We start from the raw sequence: 27,684 nt of genomic DNA on the forward strand, positions 1-27,684 counted from the left end.
CACGGATCATACAGTAGCATACGGATTGCCTCCATTTTAACCTCCAAAACTAAAAAAAAACCTGATACGCAGAACGCTGATAAATGCCAGCTCAATTTGTAAATGTTTCCTGCTGTGTCTGCCGTGCGTTTTGGATATTTTAATGGAAGACTCCTGGCTTAGCGGATCAGGAATACGCGATGTTGCGCCTCTGGACCCACCCGATCTGAATCTCTTGTTCTGCTAAAAATGGGTAGACTGGAACTTGAAACGAGAACAGCGCATGCCCGGATCGGCATAACAGATTCAACTGGAATATAGGCAACACAAGAATACAATTTTGCTGCTTCAGGTAAGATGTGTTTTATAACGAGTTTTTTTTTGTGTAAAGACGTATGCTCCAATAAACGAAAAAAGAAAGAAAGATTGAGTGCAATATACGCAGAGTACAATGGCCAGAATGAACTGTCTTCTGTTCTTGTGTTCAAGGATCACCCTACGCATTCGATGTGTTTTCAAACTAGCCTACCTGCGAGACCGTTATCAGGTACTGCTGCACCGAAGTCCACATTCTACCAATTTTAACAGGTGCTATGGCAGTATTCGCTTTAATTTTTATTTAATGGTATAAGAGGCAATCTGGTTATGTTTATTACTATTCGCGTTTCTGCTGTTGCACAACATGCTGTCCAAGAAAGCTCAGCAGTTAAACGGCCGTGACAAGCATGTGATGACCTGTTGTATGGCTAATACACAGGAATTGTTATACTGTACGTGCTCTCTCTCTCTCTCTCTCTCTCTCTCTCTCTCTCTCTCTCTCTCTCTCTCTCTCTCTCTCTCTCTCTCTCTCTCTCTCTCTCTCAGATTCACACACGTGTAAACGTTCTTCTCTTTCACACAGGCCTATGTGCATACACACAAACACACACACACACACACACACACATGCATAAAACCACACACATCACCCACACACACACGCACACACACACATACACACACACACCTCTCTCTGTCTCTCTCTCTCTCTGTCTGTCTGTCTCTCTGTCACACACATACACACACACAGACGTCTTTTTTGATTTCAGGAATGCCGTAGACCCTGTAAATACCCAATTTCACTGTCAGGACCTGTAATAATTCTCACACAGATCACGCATTGCTTAATTGTGCAGATTGTGTAAAATGAAACCTGCACTTTACAGATTGAGAGTCTGCCAGGAATGGCTGACATGAAGCAGAACCTAGATAATTGTTTCACGCTATTTTTGGAGAGGCCTGCAGTTTTGCGACCCCCTCGCAACTAATCTATGTACATGACTCAGTCTTCCAAAAGTAAAGCACATTAGCCTCGCAGTCCTAGCATACGGGATAGCCTGTTTCGTCGGCAAAACCATGATAATTAAAGCATTCTGAAGGCTATACCTCCTTCAGAGATGTACACATACAAATAGACAGCCCACTTCTATTAGAAACAGTGCTCCATGGTGTTACCCAAAGGATAGAATAGTATGCATATTAACAATGGTGCTGGAAAATGCATCGATGCTACCCCAGTCTTTGTGAGCCAACAGCACTGAACGCATGAATGTTTGCAGATTGCTGTTGACATTTCAGAGGAGCGTGCCACTTTCAGATTTAGCCTGTCTCCGCTCGCCCGCTTGCACTCAATGTGAATAATTTTGTTCTATCATTTTGTTCTATCATTGTTCCATCATTGTTCCATCATTTGTATGGGGCGGCCTGTAGCGTAGTGGTTAAGGTACATGACTGGGACCCGCAAGGTCGGTGGTTCGATCCCCGGTGTAGCCACAATAAGATCCACACAGCTGTTGGGCCCTTGAGCAAGACCCTTAAACTTGTATTGCTCCAGGGGAGGATTGTCTAGTCTAATCAAGTGTATGACGCTCTGGATAAGAGTGTCTGCCAAATGCCATTAATGTAATGTAATTTTGTTTTATCTAATTGCCCGATCATTCTGTTCTATTATTGTTCTATCTACTTGTTCGATCATTGTTCTATCTAATTGCTCTATCTAATTGCTATATCTAATTGCTCTATCTAATTGTTCAATCATTGTTCTATCATTGTTCTATCTAATTTTTTTATAATGGTTCTATCATTCTGTTCAATCATTGTTCTATGATTACATAATATCATTGTTTTCACTGATCTTACTTATGCAGTTGTTATCACAGCTATGTACTGTATTAGGAGATGTACTTTCATAGTGACTGTGCAGTACTCAAATAGAGAACGTAGAGTGCCGGAATAAGGGTTGCACAGTACATTACATGACATTTAATTTAGAAGACATTTTTATTTTATTTTATTTCAGCAGAGAGTACTTTAATAGTGACTGTGCAATGCTCCAATAGTGAACACTGTAATAGGCGCTTTATAATACTTTATTAGTGGCTGTGCAGTACTCTGGATCTCAGTAAATTAACTGTGTGCTGAAACTCTCGTACTGGAAGCAGAAAGGATTGTGATTGCACAGAACGTAGGGTCATGGGTCCTGTGTGTGTCAGTTATGTCTGCATGACATCACTTTAACACAATTCCTTTTTCTTTTCTCATTATTATAGATACGCAATTATAGAAACGCATCAATGGACTGAACCAGGAAGCTTCTCCATCACTTACGCCACCACAGAGATAATCACAACCGCCGACAAATCCAGACTCACGCATCCACATACACACATTTCTAACAAAGTCACACATACAGAGCAGTACACACACGTGTACACTCACACACACACACACACACACACGCACAATACACACACGCGGCACAGCGCAATGGCTCTGGAGAACTCCGTCTTCACCCATCTCCCAGAATCCCTCTCTCTCCCAGTATCGGAGAAGGAGGAGGAGCCTGTCGCCAAAGAAACGGCTCCCTCCCCGCCCGCCGGGCTGATCGACGTGTCGGAGGAGTTGGGGCATGTGGTCACCACGGACACGGCCGCGCCGCCCCAGAAACCCGTGGCGCGGTCGTTCCAGTCCAAACTGGCGGCGCGAGAGGCCCAGGCAGCGGCTCCCCAGCCCAGGAAGAAGGTGCAGGGAGCCGGGACGGAGAAGGGCAAATTTGGCTGGGGTACGTCTCCTGGGTCCCGCCGACTACACCTACATACTGTAACGAGAAACGACAAAAAAAAAATGCACTCCGCCAAAGTACACAAATCTCCCCCGGTGTGAGTGTGTGCTGAGAATGTCTTGCCGTTCCACTCGTTACTTAATGACGACGCCCGTTCGGCCTGATGGTGGCGCTAGAGGAATGGTTGTGGGGTCACCAAATTCAGTCGGCTTTTCACTCTTGGGAACGTGACGGGGCACGGCAAATTTCACGGCGATCCGGCCATTACTGATTGAGATACGTCTGTCAAGGCGTGGACGGACAAACGTGGACTGATGGATGGATGTTATTACATGACCATCTTAGTGGATGATATTATGTACTATACCTGGATGCTGTATGTAATTTCAACTATATATAAGAAAGAGGGTATAAGCATTAGAAATGATGAAGGCACATTGCTTTATTAGAGTAAGGATATTTCTGATACACTAAACAGTTACTTTATTCCAAGTTTGACCATAGAGGAGGTGGTAAATTTGCCTAAAAGCATTTTCCATACTCGGAACGCGTGAGTGGATAGAGAGATGAGGGATGGAGAGTCCTCGGAGAAATGACAGAAACGAAAGACAAAAAGGGCGGCAGGTCCTGATGGCATACAGCCAAGAGCGCTCAAGAGCTTGGGGATATCATTTTTAAGCCGCTGACAGACAGTTTTATGTGCGCTATGAAATACCTGATGACTGGAAGCATGGTAATATAGTCGCAGTGTAAAAGAAGAAGACATTCTGATCCAGCAGATTACAGGCCGGTCGGTTCAACATGCAGCTCAGACAAACTATTGTTATCTTTCATTCTGGATGTGTTGGATTTACACAATCTGAAGGGAAGGTTTTTGCTGGGGAAGACCATGCCCAAGGAGCCTCTTGAATGTCTTTGTGGACGCTGCAAGCTTGAACTCTTTATTATTATACGGACTATTATTAGGACTTCCAAAGAGCATTTGATAAAAGCCACTTGAGTGATTCATTGGCAGAATGAAGCCTGTGGGAAATACAATAGCTATTTCAGAGTGTGTGCAGAATTGGCCCTGGGGTAGAACACAGAGAACTTATGTGAGGTACTGTGGGAAATGGAGTCCCACAAGGATCAGCGTTGGGACCAAGGCCTTTTCTTATTTGTGAAAGTGTCCCTCTGTCTCCTCTGCCCCCTCTCTCCCTTCCTTCCCTCACTCCCTCTGTCTATCAATCTCTCTCTCCCTCTTTCTCTCAATCTCTCGCTCCGTCTTTCTCTCGATCCCTCCCTCGCTCTCGCTCCCTCTCTCCCTCGCTCTCTCTCCCTCTCCCTTGCTCTCTCTCACTCCCTCTTTCTCTCCATCCCTCCCTCGCTCCCTCTCTCCCTCACTCCCTCTTTCTCTCTCCCTCGCTCTCTCTCTCTCGCTCCCTCTTTCTCTCCATCCCTCCCTCTCTCCCTTGCTCCCTCTCTCCCTCACTCCCTCTTTCTCTCTCCCTTGCTCTCTCTCTCGTTCCCTCCCTCTCTCGCTCCCTCTCTCCCTCTCTCGCTCCCTCTCTCCCTCTCTCGCTCCCTCTCTCCCTCTCCCTCCCTCTCTCTCTCTCCCTCTGCCTTGCTCCCTCTCTTGCTCCCTCCCTCCCTCTCTCCCTCTCTCTCCCCCACTCCCTCTTTCTCTCTCTCTCCTTTGCTCTCCCTCTCTCTTGCTCCCTCCCTCCCTCTCTCTATCTCCCTCTCCCTCCCTCTCCCCCTCCCTCTCTCTCCCCCTCCCTCCCTCTCCCCCTCCCTCTCTCTCTCTCTCCCTCCCTCCCTCTCTCCTGCAGGCCGCAGTAAGCGTAAAAGGCAGCGGTACGTGGAGAAGAACGGCCGCTGCAACGTTCAGCACGGCAACATGCGCGAGACGTACCGCTACCTGACGGACATCTTCACCACCCTGGTGGACCTCAACTGGCGCTGCTCGCTGTTCGTCTTCGTCATGGCCTACGCGGTCACCTGGCTGTTCTTCGGGGCCATCTGGTACCTGATCGCATACTGCAGGTAAGACGCACCTGGCCATACAGGTGAGATATAGCTTATCGTGTGACACAGGTGAGAAAATATGACAAAAACACAGTAAATAAAATTGCCTCAGATAAATGTCATTTATATAATGTGCTATTTATGGTGTCTCATACATGCAATATTTGAATAATATTCCCTATACTGGGATTCTCTATGTAGGCACTGTGTGATAAAAACAATACACTATTTATGTAGGCTTTAGGCATAGTTACTGAAAGGTCAATGAATTTGAATGTGCGGTAGTTTGCATTACTGTAATGCTGTTTTTATTTCCATGGGCAAAATAAATAACATCTGCCTTAATTAGACAATGTGAGTGAACACAGTGGATTCAGGGACTGGTTCTTTAAAATGTAAAACAAAAAGGATCAAATATTTTATTTTTATTATTTCAGTTTTTGTGTATGTTTTTGACAGATTTTATGTGCAAAGGATATTCTTCATGCCTAGAGAGTTTTAAAAAAAATTCAAAATGCTTTATTGGCATGGAATACATCTGTTATTATTGCCAAAGCATAGAGAAATACAAACACAAAAGAACAATGAACAACTAATTCTATATTTAACTCTGGAAGCCACAATAACAACAAAAGCAACAAAACAACAACAAATAACGACAAGAACAACAAAATAACAACAATAATAATAACAAAACAACAACAATAATAATAACAACAACAACATTAATGTCAGTTTGTACAGTACGTATTCCAGGATAATATGGAAATGTTACCTGGAACATAGAGATGTCAGTCCTTTCCCCTGACTTCCTGTTTTCTCTTCCTTTGACGGGGAATAGAACTCCTTTCTAATTAGAGATAATTTATTAAAATATGATTTTCCTATTTGTGAACATTGTTTTTGTAATGCAGGGAGAAGCTGAGCTCTGAGAATCTTTCCCCCCTTTTCTCTCTATCTCTCTCCCTTCCCTCTCTCTTTCCCTCTTTCTCCCCCTCTTTCTTTCTCTCTCTCCCTCCCCCCTCTCCCTCTCCTCTCCCCCCCTCTCTCTCTCCCTCTCTCTCTCTCTCAGGGGGGATCTGGATCACCTGGAGGACGAGGCGTGGACTCCGTGTGTGAACAATGTGAACGGCTTCATCTCGGCCTTCCTGTTCTCCATCGAGACGGAGACCACCATCGGCTACGGCCACCGCGTCATCACGGACCAGTGCCCTGTGGGCACCATGCTGCTGCTGCTACAGGCCATCCTGGGCTCCATGGTCAACGCCTTCATGGTGAGGCCAAAACCCAACTAACCCTCGCCCTCACCCTCACCCTAACCCTACCCCTAACCCTCACCCTAATCCTACCCCTAACCCTAACCCTCGCCCTACCCCTCACCCTCACCCTCACCCTAACCCTACCCCTAACCCTCACCCAAACCCTAACCCTCACCCTAACCCTAACGCCTTCATGGTGAGGCCAAAACCCAACTAACCCTCGCCCTAACCCTACCCTGAACCCTAACTGTTGCCCAGCAACGGGGTACCGTGGTAACGGCGCGCAGGACTGGTGAGGTCAGCTGAGTCTATACCCCCCCCCCCCCCCCCCCCCAGTCATACAGAGTCCGGTTTCACAGACATTGTAATGAATTAAATTGATGTAATTAGTTTGACTAATTTAACTGGCTTTCAGCTTCATTGGTAAGAGAATCCCTCTTTGAATTGGTTGATTCCCTCAGGGTTGTGCAAATGCTGCATTTGTGCTTTGGGTCTACTCAACTGTGCACAATGCCGGTGTATTTTAGTGTGTAGGTGTGTGGTAGATTGTAGGTCCAGCAAGCGTGTTAGTGTATGCAGGTGCATGCTGGTTTGTAGGTGTGTGAGTGCATGCGGGCGAATGCTGATGTGTAGGTGTGTCAGTGTATGCTGATTTGTAGGTGTGTAAGTGTATGTGGGTGTGTGCTGGTTTGTAGGTGTGTTAGTTTATGCTGATTTGTATGTGTGTTAGTGTATGCAGGTGTGTGCTGGTTTGTATGTGTGTTAGTGTGTGCAGGTGTGTGCTGGTTTGTATGTGTGTTAGTGTGTGCAGGTGTGTGCTGGTTTGTAGGTGTGTTAGTTTATGCTGGTTTGTATGTGTGTTAGTGTGTGCAGGTGTGTGCTGGTTTGTATGTGTGTTAGTGTGTGCAGGTGTGTGCTGGTTTGTAGGTGTGTTAGTTTATGCTGGTTTGTATGTGTGTTAGTGTGTGCAGGTGTGTGCTGGTTTGTATGTGTGTTAGAGTGTGCAGGTGTGCGCTGGTTTGTATGTGTGTTAGTGTGTGCAGGTGTGTGCTGGTTTGTATGTGTGTTAGTGTGTGCAGGTGTGTGCTGGTTTGCAGGTGTGTGCAGGTGTGTGCTGGTTTGCAGGGTTTAGCGTGCGCAGGTGTGTGCAGGTGTGTGCTGGTTTGCAGGTGTGTGCAGGTGTAAGCCCTGGGCCCTCTCGCAGGTGGGCTGCATGTTTGTGAAGATCTCGCAGCCGAACAAGCGGGCGGAGACGCTGGTGTTCTCCCGCCACGCGGTGATCTCGCTGCGGGACGACCGGCTCTGTCTGATGTTCCGCGTGGGCGACCTGAGGAGCTCCCACATCGTGGGCGCCAACATGCGCGCCAAGCTCATCAAGTCCAAGCAGACGCAGGAGGGTGAGGCCACTGACCTGCGCTGACTAACCTCAGCACCCACTGACCGATACACAAAACAATCAACACCTGCAGACCGACACCGTACTATCTCAGCATCTACAGACCTGTACTAAACTATCTCAGCATATACAGACCTGTACACTTAACTATCTCAGCATATACAGGCCTACACTAAACTATCTCAGCATCTATAGACCTACGCTAAACTATCTCAGCATATACAGGCCTGTACGCTAAACTATCTCAGCATATACAGGCCTGTACGCTAAACTATCTCACCACCTGCAGACCTACACTAAACTATCTCAGCATTTACAGACCTACACTAAACTATCTCAGCATTTACAGACCTACACTAAACTATCTCAGCATATACAGGCCTGTACGCTAAACTATCTCAGCATATACAGGCCTATACACAAAACAATCAATACCTGCAGACCTACGCTATACTGTCTCAGCATCTATGGACCTACACGCTAAACATTCTTGGTATGGTCCCACTCCCTCATACTTTGATGATTCCATAATCCCTTGAGTATTCCCTGATCATTCCCAATTGTCCTGATCATTCCCAATTATCACTGGAATGAAAGAGAAGGGGGATTTTGTGACTGCAGGTTATGGCCAGGTTTTCCAGTGATTTTGCCAGCTGTGGTAACAATGAGGAATAGTTTGTATATAACGAAACAAGGTGACTAAATGGCTGATTACACAGTGAACAAGAAAGCAATATAGGCAAATTGAAATGTATCATACAGTACATCTTATAATCACGATTCCAAAAATGGCAGCAGATTCAAAATGAAGACACAATATTTTTTTCATTCATGAAGTCTCTATTAAATTGACACATTTTCAAACCAATCACGCATATAATTCAGACATTAAATGTAATAATGTTATTGACAGGAGATGCACAGAGAGTACTGTGCCAATAAACAAACGTATTATAAAACAAATTTAATTAATCCTATTTTTGGAAACAAATTTGCGCAGAAAGAAAGGTCTAGGGATCTGGGGTTCCGTGTAGGATCTGTTTCCAGGTGAAGAATTGCTGTTGTATCCTTGATCAAGTGCTTAACCTGGATCTCTTCAGTAAATATCCAGCTCAGCTAATGGAAGAACGTAATCTGTGTAAGTCGCTCCGGATAAGCCTGCTAAATGCCTAAAATGCTACAATGAATCCCATTTTGAATTCAATCTGAGATATAATTCCTTTAATTCACACTGAATTCATTTTGAATCATTCATGCGATCCATTGTGAAATGTTTCCATGGAAGCCCAAATATATATTATCATAAGCCCCATTTTTTACAGTCACAACACCATTATCTCGTTCAAAGAAGTGCAAAACATATTTGTGCTGCATGGTTCTCCTCAACCTTGTTAGCTCTACATATTTACAAGACAGCCATGTCTGAATAATGCAGGCGACATTTGCTCAGGTGGTAAGAGCGGTCGTCTGGCAGTCAGAGGGTTGCCCTGGGCATGTCGAAGTGTCCCTGAGCAAGACACCTAACCCCCAAATGCTCCTGACGAGCTGGTTGGTGCCTTACATGACAGCCAATCGTCGTTGGTGTGTGAGTGCGTGTATGAGTGGGTGAACGAGAAGCATCAATTGTACAGCGCTTTGGATAAAGGCGCTATATAAGTGCCAACCATTTACCAGTTAAAGTGCTTTGGATTAGAAGTGCTATCTAAATGCAGTCCAGCTACCGTTTGAACTATGGGACTGTAGGTCTCCCCAATGAGTAAAACTCCATCCCCCGTCTTTGCGTGCGTAGGTGAGTTCATCCCGCTGGATCAGACGGACATCAGCGTGGGGTTTGAGACGGGAGACGACCGGCTCTTCCTGGTTTCCCCGCTGGTAATTTCGCACGAGATCGACGCCCTTTCGCCGTTCTGGGAGATGTCGCAGGCGCACCTGGAGAAGGACGACTTCGAGATCGTGGTCATCCTGGAGGGGATGGTGGAGGCCACCGGTTAGTGTATTAACCCTTCACAGCAGGGCTGCCCAACCCTGTTCCTGGAGATCTACCATCCTGTAGGGTTACACACCAACCCTAACAAAGCACACCTCATTCAACAGCTAGAGCAGGGCTGCCCAACCCTGTTCCTGGAGATCTACCATCCTGTAGGTTTACACTCCAACCCTAACAAAGCCACACCTCATTCAACAGCTAGAGCAGGGCTGCCCAACCCTGTTCCTGGAGATCTACCATCCTGCAGGTTTACACTCCAACCCTAACAAAGCCACACCTCATTCAACAGCTAGAGCAGGGCTGCCCAACCCTGTTCCTGGAGATCTACCATCCTGTAGGTTTTCACTCCAACCCTAACAAAGCACACCTCATTCAACAGCTAGAGCAGGGCTGCCCAACCCTGTTCCTGGAGATCCACCTAGAATTTTGGAATAACATTCCTAAAAACATACCCTTAAATGTGTGTGAATAACCATTTCAGTCCTAGTGATGTTGCAGGCCCTGGTGTGGCATTCCACAGGGTGCTGTTATTAGCATCAGTGTGCTGCACTGTGCTCAGGTGTGTTTTCACAGGTGTGTTTGGCTCACAGGTATGACGTGCCAGGCCCGCAGCTCCTACCTGGCAGAGGAGGTGTTGTGGGGACACAGGTTCAGTCCCATGATGTCGCTGGCCGAGGGGTTCTTCGACGTAGATTACGGGGCCTTCCACCACACGTTTGAGGTACAGCGGAGAACATCTCCCGGTCGCGTCGCGCTGAGCTACCGGCCCAATTTCGGTCGGGAACCTTACCCGTCACAGCTCCCGTCTCCGACCACCAGCGATCGCCGGCCCCCCAAACCTCGTGTGTCTCAGTGTTGTCTGTTTGGTCTTCCCTGGTTGTCATTGTGTTATTAGTTTCACCTTTTTTCTGTGTGCGCATATGTTCTTTGTTTCCCCCTTGGTGTTATCTTGGTGTTTGTCTTTGCATCCCTGCTGAAAAAACAGCTCAAGCATCCCTGCTGAAAAAACAGCTCCAGCTCCCAGCTCAACATGTTTTAGCTGGTTGTCAGTACAGACCAGCTCCCAGCTCAACATGGTTTGACCAGCTCAAGCTATGTTAGACCAGCTACTAGCTCAGTCAGGCTACCAGCACTAGCTGGTTGACAAGCTCATACCTAGCTAGACCAGCTTCATGACCAGTTTGACCATGCTAGTTGACCAGCTCGACATGGTTTGACCAACTCAAGCTATGTTTTACCAGCTACCAGCTCAGACTGGCTACCAGCACTAGCTGGTTGACCAGCTCATACCCAGCGAGACCAGCTCATGACCAGCTTGACCAGCTCAATCTGCGTGGGTCAAGCTGGCATAGCTGGATTTTACAGCAGAGATGTTTTCTCCAGCTGCCAGCCATTTTGTGTCTATCTAGTTTTTCTCCCTTGTGTGTTCCTGTTTGTGATTTTGTCCTGTGTTCCGTGTTCCTAGTAAAGTCTTTTTTGTTCGCACTTGTCTCCGCTTCCTGCCTCTGTCTCTGTGTGTCGGTCCATGCCTTGAGCCTTGTGATACTCCTCCGCACTTTAACCTGTGACATCGCTGTTCGGGCTAGCTTCTGGGCCACTTCACATGCACTGTAGCTAGCGAGCCTGCTCAACTGTCCATCACAAATCCAAAATATAGCTTGGCCGTATTGGCGTTACAAGACCATGGGCACCCATTTTGACCACCATTCAGCAAACAATCAGCATCTCCCTGCTGAAAAAAACCCCCCCAGCTCAAACTAGGTTTTGAAACAGCTGGTAGCTGATAATTTCAAGCGATTTTACAACAGGGCTGTCTAATTAGCAAGCATGCTGTATTGATTATATTGTGCTGTCTGCAGACCTTGAGCTTCAAAGGACTGCTCGCTCGCCACTAATATCTGCCGAGATAGAAGGTTCTGAGGTTTGGGCAATCTGCTGGCTTTACGTTGGCTGGTATGGAGGCATTTGATTGGTTTGTGGTCTAAAATGGTCTGAAAATACCTTCCTGGTGACTCCAGAAGCAGCCGGAACAGCGATCCTTCCAGAGGAAGTACACATGAGCAGACTACTTTCATAGTGTTTGTTCCCAATTCTAAAAATGGCAGTTTTTATATCTTGTCAGCGCTACTTCTCGAGTGTTGTGGTACTAGTTATATCCACAACCATCAGAGCCATAACATTCCTCCACTTTTTCATGCCATGTCATATTTGGGAGACTATGAAAATAAAAAAGATTTTTGCCTGTGTTTTGCTTGGCTGCATGTGTAACAAGACAAGACTGCCTCCCCAGGTGGACACGCCCTCCAGCTCAGCTCGAGAGCTATCATTGGCCACTGCCCGACTGGAGGCTCATCTGTATTGGTCGATCTCCAGCCGGTTAGACGAGGAGAAGTGGGACGGCCCCAACCTGACTGGCCACTCAGAGAAGCAACCGGGCAGCGGCTCGGCCAATGGAAAGGGAGGGGTTGGGCCAACGTTCGCTCTAGGCGTGACGACAGAAACCCAGGACCAATCAGGACAGGGGGAGCTGAACGGCAGCGTCACCACGGACCAATCGGAGTCGGAAGCTTAAAGAGTGAGGAGGTGAAAGGGGAGGGAACGAATGGTCTCATATCCAGAGCCATCACAGCATATTTATTTTAACTAGATCACAAAGTATCTATATATAAAACAATAATTTTTATTACACAAGGCGGAAATTTGTTTTGCTGCAGTAGCTACATGATTTCTCCATTAACTCTTAATTATCACTCATCTCAAGGACAGAACTTCAAATTAAACAGTGTATGTTATGTAATAATCTCCCCTGGTCGGGAAAAGCTAGCTGATTAGAGAAACGTGACGGGAATACGTCAACAGTATAATTGCAAGTTCGGCGAATGCTGAGATATTTACGTTTTAAAGTAGCAAGTTTCCTCACCTGCCCGCGGCGTGCCAGCGCAGCTCTGTGAGATGGAAATTCAGCACTCAACTCAGGGTGGGCTGAGAGGGGAAGGGTGAGGGCATGTTGACGAAGAGATGAAAAGATAATATTATTATATTATTCACGTTCGCGAACGGGGTGGGGAGGCGCAGGTGTTGAGGAACTTCAAACTAATGAATAAAAAAGATTGGTATACACAGACAGATAGATGGGAATTATAAACCACTTGGTAGAGAAAATGTCTTGTGAGGAATTGAAAAATAGTATGGTATATTAATTAAACAGTTTAGAAACCAGATTAGACAAATAGAATACTTTTATAGGTAACTCCAGGATTACCATTTAAAGTAGCATATTTATACATATTTATGCATATATCCAGTGAAAAGAAAACGTTGAGCATATATACGTTTAGAAGAATAGAGAAATATTACACTCACCTGAGATATGTTTAATAAATTAAGATTAGTCTTAAGGAAATCACCACAGATATAACTGGGAAACATAGATGAATGAATATCCACCATAGATGTCCCATCGAGATCATCCATAAACCAACCAGTGTTTTAAAATTTAATTAAGATGTAAAACATTAATTTATGTACGATTAATTTTAATAATACCACAAATATTCAAAGAAACCTAATTTAAATGCGCGTGAAATAAATGATTTGGATAAAATTAGTTTACGCTTTGAAAAAGTCTCAGTTGCAACAGGGCACTGGTTTCAGAAATACCGTTAGTATTTTTAGGAAAGTAGAGAATGGTTTCACACGTCCCAATCGAAAGCACAACAGTATCAAACTAAATGTGTTGCTTCTGCTGCTTTGTAGATAAGTGAAGAAAACTACCTTCTTGTGTTTTTATTAAACCAATGTATTAGAAATAATAAACTTGTTAACACCGAGTTTTGTTTTTATTTTGCATATAATGGAAAACTGTACAGCGCGTGTAAATATATCTGTATTTTTACATAATCCCTCTGCTTACCTGTCTGTCTTTGTAGTTATGAGATCAGGGTGTTTTACGTTATGGTGTACCGTTTTGTCCTGTGTACTCTTGTCACATTCAGTCCTGGCTGTGTCACTCAGTGGGATTGTGGGTAATTCATATTCCAAACACTGACACTGCTAAAGAAACTGGGTAAATGTTGAACTATTGGATTTTCCCTGACATTTCATGAGACCCCCCCCCCCACCTTTCCCTGCATACACAGTACACCATGTTCTCTCTCCCCTCCCCCATTCTTTTTCCCTCTCTCTCTCTCTCTCCCTCTTTCCCACTCTCTCTCTCTCTGCCTGCCTGTCCTTTCGGTGCTGCAAGCGTTCAGCAACCGCACTATGGAGGCCACTTGTGACAGCCAAGACAATCTGACAACAATATTCAAATACTTCTCCATGGTATTATGCTGCAGTTTATTACAGTCTGATATCATGCTTCCACATTTATAATCTAGGCCCCTTCGTGGTCGTCCCCTGGTTCAATTACATAGGAGCTAATGTGTTCAGCGAAAAATTGATTATGCATCCACTTAACTTCAGCTGATGTATTTGTTGTAGTGATTCTCTAAAGCAGGATTGCACACTTAATTCCTTTTTGCACATGGAGAATGACCTTTGGAGGGGTTCATGTGAAATGCATCGTCTTCAAAATACAGCATTTGTTTATTAAAATCAGACCAACGCGTTAGACTAAGGAGGGGTTTAATTTCTTCCTCCATTTTGGACCACGGCGAATAAGAAAACCCGACTAACATTGCTGTATAATTGTATAACTGATATGCTGTCATGGTGAGTAGTGATGGGTAGTAACCTTGCTGTGTGGTCAGTATTAAGGACATGGTACGTCGTGTTGAAGTGGCTGGTGAAACAAAAACATGGCTGTTGGGCCAGCAGTCCCCAACTGATCACAAAGTCGGCTAGGGAATTCATTTTGTGCCACACGAACCCAAGGCAAAACCTGGGGCCTGTTTCGCAAAGCAGGATTACCCAGTTAACTGGATAACTGCACCGAGTAAAACCCGGAAGTAAAAAGAGCTTTTAGTGCAGTTATCCAGCTAACTCAGTTATCCTGCTTTGTGAAACATGGCCCTGTTTTGGGTTTTACTGAGTGCAGTTATCCAGCTAACTCAGTTATCCTGCTTTGTGAAACAGGGCCCTGTTTTGGGTTTTACTGAGTGCAGTTATCCTGCTAACTGAGTTATCTTGCTTTGTGAAACATGGCCCTGTTTTGGGTTTTACTGAGTGCAGTTATCCAGCTAACTGAGTTATCCTGCTTTGTGAAACAGGGCCCTGTTTTGGGTTTTACTGAGTGCAGTTATCCAGCTAACTCAGTTATCCTGCTTTGTGAAACAGGGCCCTGTTTTGGGTTTTACTGAGTGCAGTTATCCAGCTAACTCAGTTATCCTGCTTTGTGAAACAGGGCCCTGTTTTGGATTTCACTGAGTGCAGTTATCCAGCTAGCTCAGTAATCAGGCATTTGAAGAAGGTGGATGAAAAGCTCAGTGACTGCAGCCTCACAGCAAGGTGTTAGCCTGCCAAAAAAAGGCATACTTTACAATTTAGACTGTGTTTACTAATGATGGAGTTTGTCTAATTACTAATTACTGTTGAATGACAGAACATTACATTACATTAATGGCATTTGGCAGATGCTCTTATCCAGAGCGACGTAGAGTTGATTAGACTAAGCAGGAGACAATCCTCCCCTGGAGCAATGCAGGGTTAAGGGCCTTGCTCAAGGGCCCAACGGCTGTGCGGATCTTATTGTGGCTCTTATTGTGCGTGTCCCAGTCATGTACCTTAACCACTACGCTACAGGCCGAAATAACAGTTCTAGATGCATTGCACCATATATACTAATTACACAATTTGTCTACAGACTGTGTACTAATTACAGAATTTATTAGGGATTGTGTAGTACAAAAAATATTTATTGTGGATTTTATTTATTTCCCCACTTGCATAAATACATACAACAGTCATAAGCAGCATTCCAACGGCGATTTGAAAAACCAATAAAATGCTCGGGTGAGTTTGCTGTATTGAGTAGAACAACAAGAGGGGGAAATGACTGCAACAAATTCTATAAAATATAGAAATCATAAATAAACAAAAAAGAATCACTATTAAAATTGAATTATGGACCCGTTAAAAATGGGGGAAAGCTACCATGAGCATTAAAAATTCAGCAGCCAACATGATTAATTTAATAGAATAGCTTCAAGTTTTTAAAGACAAATGGATGACAGAGTATACAGGCTTGTGACTCACCAAACTCCCTCCCTGAAATCAGTACACCAGTCAATCAGTTAACTCATTTTTTCAATTGTTTTTATTGACATAATAACAAACAGTATTTTGACACACTAGCAGAAAGGAAAAATGGGATGTAGAACATGAAATCACACACTGAGTTCCGTGCCTGTTCCCACCCAGAGTGGGTTTATTCTGGGTGGAAGTGGTGTATTATGGGTAGGGGTCGTGACCTGAGGGGTAGGGGTATTGTGGGTAGGGGTCGTGACCTGAGGTTCAATCCCAGATGATTTGCATGCTGTCGTACCATTGAGCAAGGAACTTTCACCTGAATTAGTTCAGTAAATATCGAAACTTCATGAATGTACGTTTTGGTGAAAGTTTAAAGTGCCCATAGATAAGATTACCTGTTAAGCAAATAAATAAAATTTACTTTTTTTTTTCCCATTGCAGCATGCCAAGTGTTAATATCAGAAGCTTCACAAAGACTAAAATGTCAAAATTATTTAATAAATACCCCCCTAGGAGTACAATATAATCTTTCTTTTCTGTTTTTACAAGCTACTGTACCTTCTGTATCAGGGTACCTATGGGCTACTGTAATGGTCAGAATCACATTAGGATGACTACTGAAAACTAAGTGGTCTATTCCATCTAACCACAGAGTGAAAACCCATAACAACATGTGCAAATCAATAAAATATTCTAAGACGGCATTGCTTTTAACTGGATACACTGCCCCCCCCCCACTCTGAAACAAAACCAGGTTAAAGATTATAAGGGGTCTGATCAGACAAATTCCATAAAACTCAGTATGAACTTGAATTTAAAGCTATGGCTTTTCCATATGAGGGCAATACTGAAAATAGACAGAAGCTCACGCACTAATACGCTCCTTACACACCTTTATTGTAGACAATATATATATATATATATATATATATATATATATATATATATATATATATATATATATATATATATATATGTTTCTAACATGTACATAGTATTTTCCTGTTTTTTGTTGAACATTCAAGTCTCTGCCTTGGATCACGAGCATTGGGTGATCAGGTGGTCTGCTGTAACACGTATATGTATGGGTGCGATAGCAAATGATCTGCCTAGACCTGACGAAGATCCACTGGGATGGAAACATCTGTAATAAAGGAGCATATCGGCGTGTGAGGAGCATATGAGTATGCGGGCCTCATTCTCTTCAGCATTACTAAACTGGACGTGCGTATGCCGGCGATCTTTAACGATACCGAAAATGGCCCTTCTGCAGCCGAGGAAACGTGAAATACACAAAACAGCAATCCCCCCGAGAGAGTGGAGTCAGGTCAGGCCCACACCGACACCCACAGGGAGAGAGGAGCCGCGCTCTGTCAGAGATACTTAATCAACACAGAGATCCGGCACTCCAGTGTCACTTCCTGTCCTGGTAAAAGAGTTCCGGGACTAAGCCCTTTTGCAGCAACTAGTAAAGGACGCACTGAAATGGTCCTTCTTCTTCTGCACGTGTGAGAGCGAGCTGAGCCGCACCGGGGAGCTGATGCAGGAGCGGGACGGGGGGGGGGGGGGGGGGGCGACAGGGACGCAGAGCTGTGCTCCGTGCCGGCGAGCTGGGATCCCGCTTCACCCAGAGGAGGCAAACGTTCAGCTCGGCCCACAACACGCGCACCACTTAAAATGTCAATGTCTTCAGAAAAAAAACAACTAATTATGGAGGCTAAAAAAAACCCCCCAGAGAATTGCCCACTGTTATACACACACACACACACACACACACACACACACACAGAGCTGACGGCGAGGTACTGTGGGAGTTTCAGGGCCTTTTAGGGCTGATGCGCTTCAAAGCAAAAATAAATAAAAGCAGGGGGGGGCGGATGCAGACACTCTAAAGGGAAATCAGGAGAGTAAAAAAAAAACACCTCTTTCTCGTCGGTCTCTGCGGGGAGATGTCGCTGCCTTTCGCGGGGGCTGGGCCGGCTCTCGGACGTTTCCACGGCGGTAATGCGTATGCGTTTGCCTTGACCACAGCCCGTTTTCCCCCGGGTAACTGTGAGAGCTGTGCATGCATACCTATCTCTCACTACGCTCGCTAATCGGCACCCGGCAGGCAAAAACGTGGAGGCGCAGAAGACCCCCGTGACAGGAGCACCAGCTCCAGAGGAAGGACATGTGGTTGATGTGTGCGTGCACTCTCAGAGGAAACATGCACGGCTAGGTACATATGAAGCAGCCATCATCAAATCTGGACCTCGAATCCAAATCCGGCCCTGGTTTTCTTTTCTCCCGGGCAATTAGCTGAACAGCTGTCGTCACACCTGACTCCCAGGTAAAGGGAGGGTGAACACACCTGACTCCCAGGTAAAGGGAGGGTGAACACACCTGACTCCCAGGTAAAGGGAGGGTGGTCACACCTGACTCCCAGGTAAAGGGAGGGTGAACACACCTGACTCCCAGGTAAAGGGAGGGTGAACACACCTGACTCCCAGGTAAAGGGAGGGTGAACACACCCGACTCCCAGGTAAAGGGAGAGTGAACACACCTGACTCCCTGGTAAAGGGAGGGTGGAACACACCTGACTCCCAGGTAAAGGGAGGGTGAACACACCTGACTCCCAGGTAAAGGGAGGGTGAACACACCTGACTCCCAGGTAAAGGGAGGGTGAACACACCTGACTCCCAGGTAAAGGGAGGGTGAACACACCTGACTCCCAGGTAAAGGGAGGGTGGAACACACCTGACTCCCAGGTAAAGGGAGGGTGAACACACCTGACTCCAGCAGTCCTCGGACATTGAGGGCCGTGATCCCTGCTAAAGGTACACACTCCTGTCACTGGAGTGGTACCCTATAGGTCAGGAGTCAGCAGCCCTGGTCTTGGAGAGCCAAACGGTGTGCTGGTGTGTGTTTGCACCTTAAAATCAGCACCCAATTCAGGGCCAAGAAACAGGGTGTGGTGAGTTAACAGTGTAATTAACTGCTTTAATTGATCAAATTAAGCTGAGTAACAACAAACTCCAGCATGCCATGTGGATCTCCAACACCAGAGTTGCCAACCCCTGCTACAGGTAAATAAAATTGTACCCTTATCTAGCAATACAATTCACCTTTTCTGCTTGCAAAAGGTGCCAAAAATCGAACTGTACTTGCCCATAATTGTACTTCAGGGTAGATGTAGCAAATTTGTCCGCTGAAGAACAAAAACCTCCCGTCACCTGTACTGATGTTTCTAAGAGTGTAGGGATACGTGTGAACCTCTCTGTGGGTATTCTCACACGGGCAGGCCTGAAACGCATTGAGTATCCATTAGGATAAATCCTGCAAACATCTATAATCAGTGATTGCACCCAATTCATTGCATGTTACAGCCCCCCGCCATACACGTCACTGCTAATGAGCATTCACCGGTCTTCACAACGACTGTTTCGATCTGGAAACGCAGAGACGGAACATTCAATGTAAAACCAGCAAGAATAATCACAGGCATTGCTCCCGCTTGCAGAGTGTCTCAGTATCGCTTGTCTGCAGTGGCTCCACGCGTCTGGGTTCTATGCAAACCTTTCCTTATGAAAAAGTTATACAGGACGACGGCAGTTCTGTTCAGCGCTCAAAGAGTTGTCATCCTAAGGTGGGTGCCACTGCTGTTGCTGCAGAACTCAACCCTTTGAGGAATTATCTCCCTCTCTCAAAATTCTAAGTCAGTGTTCCAGAACTCTGTTGCTTTCAGTCGGCAGTAGTGATTGTGACATCAGCATTGGAACGTTCAGTTAAGAGCATCCCAATCACATATTTGTGACCTCACACCTCAAAGGGTTAAACTGGTTGCTATGGGATATAACGGGGAAGGGGGCGGTATAATAGGCGGCCATCTTTGTTTTGGTTAGGTTTCTCTCAACATTCTCCTTGCTGGGGCCAAGAAGTTAGAGTTGAGACAGATAAATTATTCTATGGTGAGGACTACCATTATTAGTTTGGGATTTTACCATAAAACAAATAAATATGGAAATTGTATATATTGTATAATAACATATTCAATCCAAATAAGAGTGTTCACATTTATATCAAGCATATATTAGGAAAGTTCATATGTGCACATGCAATATTGCACATAGACTACAAACTATATATTACCATGTCATTTTACAATATATTCTACAACACATACATGAATTGCACACATGGAAATGGCAGTTAATGACGCTGAGCAATTATTAAAATCCATCAGTGTGTCCGGAAATGGATGCATTACTTTTTCATAAGGGAAGACTGAAGAGATATATATCTGAAGAGGCAGCGCCTACCTCTACGAAACGTGCCGGTTCCCCCTTGCGTTTGCTCGCGTTTGCACGCCCTTTCAGCGCACTAGGCCTACGGCATTCCTGACAATCTACATGTAACAGTTATGATATGTTCGTAAAGAGTTCATGGCTTATTTAACCCTTGTTGTTTTCGAAGCAGCAGAAAGTACGGTTTTGAGGGCAGGAGCAAGCTGCTCGGCCAACCAATCCCGAAGAAGCGGGTCGGAGTAAGGGGCCAATCGCAGGCCAGGACGCCCGCCTGGTGTTAGACCAGCTAACACTGAATTTTGCCAGGCAGGTTCAGAATGGCAGAGCACGCACTGTAGCGTTTACACAGAGTCAGTAGCAGATACACATCACGGGTAACATCTGTCAAAGTTATCCAGTGTCGAGCACAGTAGTAAAGGGAATTTCTCACGACACCCCGACCGTGTTCCCAAACAACAATCTCTCAGTTTCAGCAAAGGAACCGTGTCACTTCAATTGTGTGTATTTTTTGAAAATTCATTTATCTTCTTTTTTTTTTTGCGCAAAATGCATTTCTGAAGCTTCGGGGGGTTTTTTTTCTTCTCTGTCACAAGTGAAGAGGAGCTGAAATGAAGAGAGAGGAAACACAAGGACTCCGAGGCATGCTTCTATCCGACGGTCCCAAGTCTCCCCTCGGCGGTGCGGGGAAACATTCCGGAAGCAGGGAGAGGAAGCCGATCGATTTTTCCCCCCCGGTGATTCCGGCTGGTTTGGCTTCCTCTGCAGGGCGTGTCTCTCGGCGAGTCGGTGCAGGACGTGCCCCCCCCAGGGGCAGGGGGGCGGGGCCGGAGGAAGAGGGCTGCACCCCCCCCCCCTATCTTCCCGGGTCCGAGCCGGGTCTCTGCGGGGTCCGTGAGTCCAGGGGGACCCGCTGCTCCTGCAGGGAGAGCCGCCGGCCGGCCCCGGGGTCCGAGCGGGCCCCCAGGCTGCGGGCCCCGCAGGGGCCGGTCTCCGAGGGGCTGGCCTGCGCCTCTGTGGAGCTCCACAGACACTCGCGGGGGCTGGCGGAGGGGCCCTGGGCAGCCGGGGTCTGTGGAGGAGACACGGGGCCACGCAGGGTTACTGACCGGGGCCACGCAGGGTTACTGACCGGGGCCACGCAGAGTTACTGACCGGGGGCCAGCAGAGACAGAACTGAGGGAGACCCTTGAGCCAGTGATGTCCAACCCTGCCCCTGGAGCGCTAACGTCCTGTAGGCTCTCCATTTCAACCCTAACCCTAACCCTGAACTGTACCTCATTTCAACAGCAAGAGATGTCTTTGGGCTGCTAATTAGTAGAGTCATGTGTGCCAAATTAGGGTTGAAGTGAAGACCAACAGGATGGTGGATCTCCAGGAACTGGGTTGGGCAGCCCTGCCATAGACAGTCAGCACACACATGTACCACACATGCACATCTTGACCTCCCTTTCTCTCCATCTCTTTCTCTCCATCTCCAGAGGACTGCGGTGGGGAACCCTCTGAACCATCTGAAATGTCCTGCTAACACTGGGGCCCGAAACATACCCCTCATCAGCACGCAGAACACAGAGCCATCGAGCTACGCCTGTCCATCTCACATGTTGTTGCGTTTTAAACAGTCACCTGAAATCGTCAACGCAACGCAACGCTAGCATCGCAGCGAGGGGGCGCTGTAGCAGGCAATGACACGGTGAAATCTTCTTCTTCTGTTTGTGCTTACTTCCGTTCAGTCGTTCACTGCTGTCCTGCAGCGCCCCCTTGAGGATGTGTGGTTTATTACCTCCACAGGGACACAGTAAGTGTGCACGTTGAGTATGTACTGTATAACTGGGCTGTGTGTTTGCAGTAAGTGTGCACGTTGAGTATGTACTGTATAACTGGGCTGTGTGTTTGCAGTAAGTATGCACGTTGAGTATGTACTGTATAACTGGGCTGTGTGTTTGCAGTAAGTATGCACGTTGAGTATGTACTGTATAACTGGGCTGTGTGTTTGCAGTAAGTATGCACGTTGAGTATGTACTGTATAACTGGGCTGTGTGTTTGCAGTAAGTATGCACGTTGAGTATGTACTGTATAACTGGGCTGTGTGTTTGCAGTAAGTATGCACGTTCAGTATGTACTGTATAACAGGGCTGTGTGTTTGCAGTAAGTATGCACGTTGAGTATGTACTGTCTAACTGGGCTGTGTGTTTGCAGTAAGTATGCACGTTGAGTATGTACTGTATAACTGGGCTGTGTGTTTGCAGTAAGTATGCACGTTGAGTATGTACTGTATAACTGGGCTGTGTGTTTGCAGTAAGTATGCACGTTGAGTATGTACTGTATAATTGGGCTGTGTGTTTGCAGTTGGCGGTATTTTTCTGGCCTCCGTGCTTTCCCATGAGGGTGACCCTATCACCCTATCTTAAGTACTATAATACTACCACATTACTCACGAATATGCTAATACTGCTATAGTACTAGCACTTCTGGAGGTGGAAGGTCCAGGGGTCAGAAAGTTAAAGTCCTGCCATGTGTTTCTTCCACCCATTAATTCAGCTGATGTCAGTAATTAGTTCTACCTCCTGGCTGAGGAGCTGTGCTAATTAACACATACAAGGGATTGAAACAATATACTGGGGAGGATTTATACTCTGAGAACCTGGATTTTACACCCCTGGAGTACTGGAAATACTATAATCTTGGACGTCTGTCTTTTTAAAATGGAAAAAAAAGCACCTTTTCAGGAAAGGCATTGTGAATATGAATAATCTGCCCAGCAGAATATATGGTTCAAATACGTCAGAAACAATGTGAATGTGAGCAGTCAGGAAAGCATACTTTTTAATTGTGGCCACCAGGGGGCACTCTGCAAATACAGATGCTGTACCAGGGTGTCGAATCCAGGTTCAGGAAGTAAAAGTCCTCCCCAGTATTTTGTTCCAGTCACCTGGATTTTGCGAATGAGCCCGATTCCTCAGCCCAGGAGGTAGAACTAACCAGTGAAATCAGCTGAATTCACGGGTGGAAGAAACACACGGCAGGCCTTTTACTGACTGATCTCTGGACCCTCCACGTCCGGGGGGCCGGTGCAGGGAGCGTACCTGAGAGAGGGAGGTCAGTGTCTGGGGCTCCGGGGCGACGGGGGACCCTGGCTGGTCCCCGGGCCCGGGGTAGGGGCCCGTCTGTGGGGGGGGGGACACCGTGCTGTAGGCCGGGGGAACCAGGACCATCTGCCTCTGGAGCAGCTGCATGATGGCACCGATATCCGCTGTCATCCGCGTCTCCAGCCTGCACACACAGCGCAGGAAACGGCCCCACATTTCACTCTCAAAGACACAAAGAATTACATACAGTCTGCGCCCAACAATGTTTGAAAACTCACTACTCTAAAATAGTCGTTTTTATCACTTTTTAAACTTTTGCAGACACTTAACTGCAGTAGCCAGTGGCTTAATGTTCAAACTCAGGTCACAAGACTTACTAGATATTTATTGGTTATTAAGATATTGTGGGCGGCTCCAGTACAATTATCCTGACACGTACACATATTAGGATAAAAGGCTGGCAATGTAGTCAGTCCTAGATAAGTAGAATAACAATGTCATTCAGCACAGACGCGTTGAGGAGAATTAACCCCCTGACCTCGCCCCTGAGGCAGCGGTGGGCAGCTCCGTTCCGGGGGGCAGGGTTATAATACACAGGTCATGCAGCTACGTAGCTCTATACACTGATGCCAGTGGACTCGTAAACCGAATTACGGCAAACACCGATTTGTCCTGTATGTGTGTACCAGAGTATATGCAGGTGTAATTGACAAGCGCGTCAATAAATTGTGCTGAAATTCAGATCGCATAAATGATTAAGCTAATTAAATAATTAAGCGCCCACATTAGTGTGAAATGCACCAGGCCTCTCTCAGCCAGCCTTTCCTCTACAACTTTGCTTACCTCTCTGACTTACTTACTTACTTACTTACATCCTTTATTGCCCCCAAGGGGCGATTCGTTCCGCAGTATACAGTTACAGCCACATAACAATAAATATACAGAGGGCGACAGATAAACATTAAGAGGAAACATTAAGAGCGCAAAAAAAACATTAAAGACATTAAATATTGAAAGGCAATATGTGCAAATAAAGAGAATCACGATAACATAGATGGATAGAGAGAGAGGCCATTCCAGCTTCAGCTGTCCTGACTCGGTCACATTGAGCTGGGCTGCCCGACCCTGCTCCTGGAGGTCTACTGTCCTGCAGGTTTTCACTCCGAACCCTAACAATGCGCACCTCATTCAACAGCTAGAGATCTTGAGCTGCAAATTAAGACAATTAGGAGTGCCAAATTAGGGTTCAACTGAAAGCCAACAGGACAGTAGATCTCCAGGAACAGGGAGGGGCAGCCCAGGCACACCCAGCCCAGAGTGAGGGCCCTGGTTCTCCAGGCACACCAGGGCTCCAGGTGTCTCACCTGTTGATCTGTTTCTGCAGGGCTCCAGGGCTCCAGGTGTGTCACCTGTTGAGCTGTTTCTGCAGGGCTCCAGGGCTCCAGGTGTGTCACCTGTTGAGCTGTTTCTGCAGGGCTCCAGGGCTCCAGGTGACTCACCTGTTGAGCTGTTTCTGCAGGGCTCCAGGTGTCTCACCTGTTGAGCTGTTTCTGCAGGGCTCCAGGCTGGTCTCCAGGTGACTCACCTGTTGAGCTGTTTCTGCAGCAGCTCCAGGCTGGTCTCCAGGTGACTCACCTGTTGAGCTGTTTCTGCAGGGCTCCAGGGCTCCAGGTGACTCACCTGTTGAGCTGTTTCTGCAGCAGCTCCAGCCGGGTCTCCAGGTGTCTCACCTGTTGAGCTGTTTCTGCAGCAGCTCCAGGTGTCTCACCTGTTGAGCTGTTTCTGCAGCAGCTCCAGGGCTCCAGGTGACTCACCTGTTTAGCTGTTTCTGCAGCAGCTCCAGGGCTCCAGGTGTCTCACCTGTTGAGCTGTTTCTGCAGGGCTCCAGGCTGGTCTCCAGGTGACTCACCTGTTGAGCTGTTTCTGCAGGGCTCCAGGCTGGTCTCCAGGTGACTCACCTGTTGAGCTGTTTCTGCAGGGCTCCAGGTGTCTCACCTGTTGAGCTGTTTCTGCAGCAGCTCCAGCCGGGTCTCCAGGCCGCTGCGCTGGCGGCGGGTGAGGCAGCGGAGGGGCGTGTCCAGAGGGGGGGGGGACGACAGGCTCTGGCTGGGCAGCTCCTGGTACTGCCTCCCCCGGCTCTCGCCCCAGAAGCTGAAGATGTTGGAGACCCCCGAAAACGCACCTGGAGACAGCGGTACGGGACGGTCAGACACATACGCAAAATCAGACCATTCCGTATGAGTTCAAACCCAGCAGGCCTTGGTTTTCACGGCCCGCTGGTCGACCCCGGTCGAAACGGTATGTCACGGATCAGCAACTCATGGTCCTCCAGGGCCGAGAACTGCTGGCTTTCCGCCCTCCCTTTGGACAGTCTGGCCAATCAGTCGCACTAATTACCCGGGAGAACAGAAAACCAGGGCCCGGTTTGGATTCGACGGCCAAAGTTGTTGTTCCCTGCAGCACGGGGGGCTGAAACAGGCAGGATCTCACCATTATAAATAGAAAGTGTTTGTTTGGGGAAACATGCCCTCTATTCTTTAACTCTTCTTTTCCAGTGCTCTGTATGACATGTGAATGCACGACCGCGGGGCCTCAGAGGCAAATGGACGGGCAGGATTTTGTAGGCCACGCAGAGGGAGAAAGAGATTCCCGTTTTGCGGAACGCTCCTTGTCAGCAGGTGAAAAACAGCTTAGCGTGACGGGGCGCTAGGCTAACGCTGTCAAGCCAATGCTGCCAGACTAATGCTGCCATGCTAATGCTGCCAGGCTGATGCTGCCAGGCTAATGCTGCCAGGCTAATGCTGCCAGGCTTATGCTGCCAGGCTAATGCTGCCAGGCTAATGCTGCCAGGCTGATGCTGCCAGGCTAATGCTGCCAGGCTGATGCTGCCAGGCTAATGCTGCCATGCTAATGCTGCCAGGCTTATGCTGCCATGCTAATGCTGCCAGGCTAATGCTACCAGGGTAATGCTGCCAAGCTAATGCAACCAGGGTAACACTGCCAGGGTTACAAAGCCAGCCTAATGCTGCTAGGTTAACGCTGCCAGGCTAATGCCGCCAGGCTAATGCCGCCAGGCTAACGCTCCTTGGCTAATGCTGACAGGCTAACACGACTAGGCTAATGGTGCCAGGCTAACACTGCTCGGCTAATGCTGCCAGGCTAACACTGCTAGGCTAACGCTGCTAGGCTAACACTGCTAGGCTAACGCTGCTAGGCTAAGGCTGCCAGACCCCCGAGGGGACCGTGACTGCACTGTAAGTAGGCCAGATGTGCTGGGGCAGAGGCAGTGTGGAGAGCGGGGTACAGGGGGGTGGGTGGACAGTGTTTTGGGGCGGGATTGGGTGGGGGGGACCCACCTGACAGTGAGTTGCATGTGTTCCCGTCCTGAGGCTCCGCCTCCCCTTCGGGGGCGTCGCTGAAATTGGGGGCGGCGAGCTGCCCTCTGGGCAGGTCGAGCACCAAGGGAGGGATGGGGCAGGCCAGGACCTTTTCCTCTTCCTCCTCTTCCTCCTCGTCGTCGTCAGCGACGGAGCGCGAGGGGGAGGAGTCGGAGCTCCGGGGCCCCTCCCGCGCGCCGTTCCGCCCGTTGCCGTGGTTACCAACGGCCTGCTTCCGGACGTGGCGCGCGGGCCTCTGCGACGGCCTGGCCCGGCCGGCGTTCTCCGTGTCTGAGGGGACAGAGGCGCGGGGTTAGGGTTAGGGCTGGGGCACCAGCGCAGTCGCACGGATCATCTGTCTCGCGAGAAAACACGTTTATTTTAACGTAAAGGTTGCCCTCAAAGAAACGTTATTTATTTATTTATTGTTTTCATGCAATGTGGTTGCTGTGGTTGTTGTTGTTGTGGTTGTTGCGGTTGTTGTTGTTATTGTTGTTGTTGTGGTTATTGTTGTTATTGTTGTTGTTATTATTATTGTTGTTGTTGTGGTTGTTGTTATTATTGTTGTTGCGGTTGTTGTTATTGTTGTGGTTGCGGTTGTTGTTATTGTTGTGGTTGTTGTGGTTGTTGTGGTTGTTGTTGTTGTTGTTATTGTGGTTGTTGTTGTTGTTACATTCATTGTTGTTGTGGTTGTTGTTGTTATTTTTATTGTTGTGGTTGTTGTTATTGTTGTTGTGGTTGTTGTTGTTCTTGTTATTGTGGTTGTTGTTGTTATTTTTATTGTTGTTGTGGTTGTCGTCGTTAAGGCAGCAGTACCTCTGTCGGTGCGACGGTGGAAGGACATTTTGCTTCTGCGCAGCCGGCTGAAGGAGGTGCTGTCAGAGTCCTCACTGCTCAGAGACCCAGGAACCATGTTACACTGCAGAGAGAGAGAGAGAGAGAGAGAGAGAGAGAGAGAGAGAGAGAGAGAGAGAGAGAGAGACATGTTACACTGCTCAGAGACCCAGGAACCATGTTACAC

General features: G+C 47.2%; 2 protein-coding genes across 3 annotated transcripts in view; one reads left to right on the forward strand and one right to left on the reverse strand.

Moving 5' to 3' along the window:
- On the forward strand, window positions 1-13,558 carry kcnj9 (potassium inwardly rectifying channel subfamily J member 9). 2 transcript variants are annotated; one of them, XM_061255262.1, is made up of 9 exons: window positions 1-331; window positions 469-526; window positions 2,568-3,079; window positions 4,891-5,104; window positions 6,159-6,360; window positions 7,550-7,742; window positions 9,531-9,728; window positions 10,319-10,449; window positions 12,019-13,558. In XM_061255262.1, exons 3-9 carry the CDS (start codon window positions 2,785-2,787, stop codon window positions 12,298-12,300), a joined length of 1,515 nt encoding a protein of 504 aa, XP_061111246.1. In that variant the 5' UTR covers window positions 1-331; window positions 469-526; window positions 2,568-2,784; the 3' UTR covers window positions 12,301-13,558. The 2 variants fall into 2 exon arrangements, with proteins under 2 accessions (XP_061111246.1, XP_061111245.1); XM_061255261.1 differs by lacking the exon at window positions 469-526.
- A 7,495-nt stretch (window positions 13,559-21,053) lies between these two features.
- The window catches only part of LOC133136753 (potassium voltage-gated channel subfamily H member 6-like), a 163,503-nt gene continuing 156,872 nt past the window's right edge, over window positions 21,054-27,684 (reverse strand). The window contains exons 13-17 of the mRNA XM_061254469.1: window positions 27,480-27,582; window positions 26,643-26,954; window positions 25,282-25,468; window positions 23,284-23,470; window positions 21,054-21,269 (exon numbers count right to left, since the gene is read on the reverse strand). Of these exons, the coding sequence (XP_061110453.1) occupies window positions 21,054-21,269; window positions 23,284-23,470; window positions 25,282-25,468; window positions 26,643-26,954; window positions 27,480-27,582 (1,005 nt within the window). The remainder of the gene's footprint in view (window positions 21,270-23,283; window positions 23,471-25,281; window positions 25,469-26,642; window positions 26,955-27,479; window positions 27,583-27,684) is intronic.

This window comes from Conger conger, chromosome 9, assembly GCF_963514075.1.
Source record: "Conger conger chromosome 9, fConCon1.1, whole genome shotgun sequence".
Lineage (NCBI taxonomy): Eukaryota > Metazoa > Chordata > Actinopteri > Anguilliformes > Congridae > Conger > Conger conger.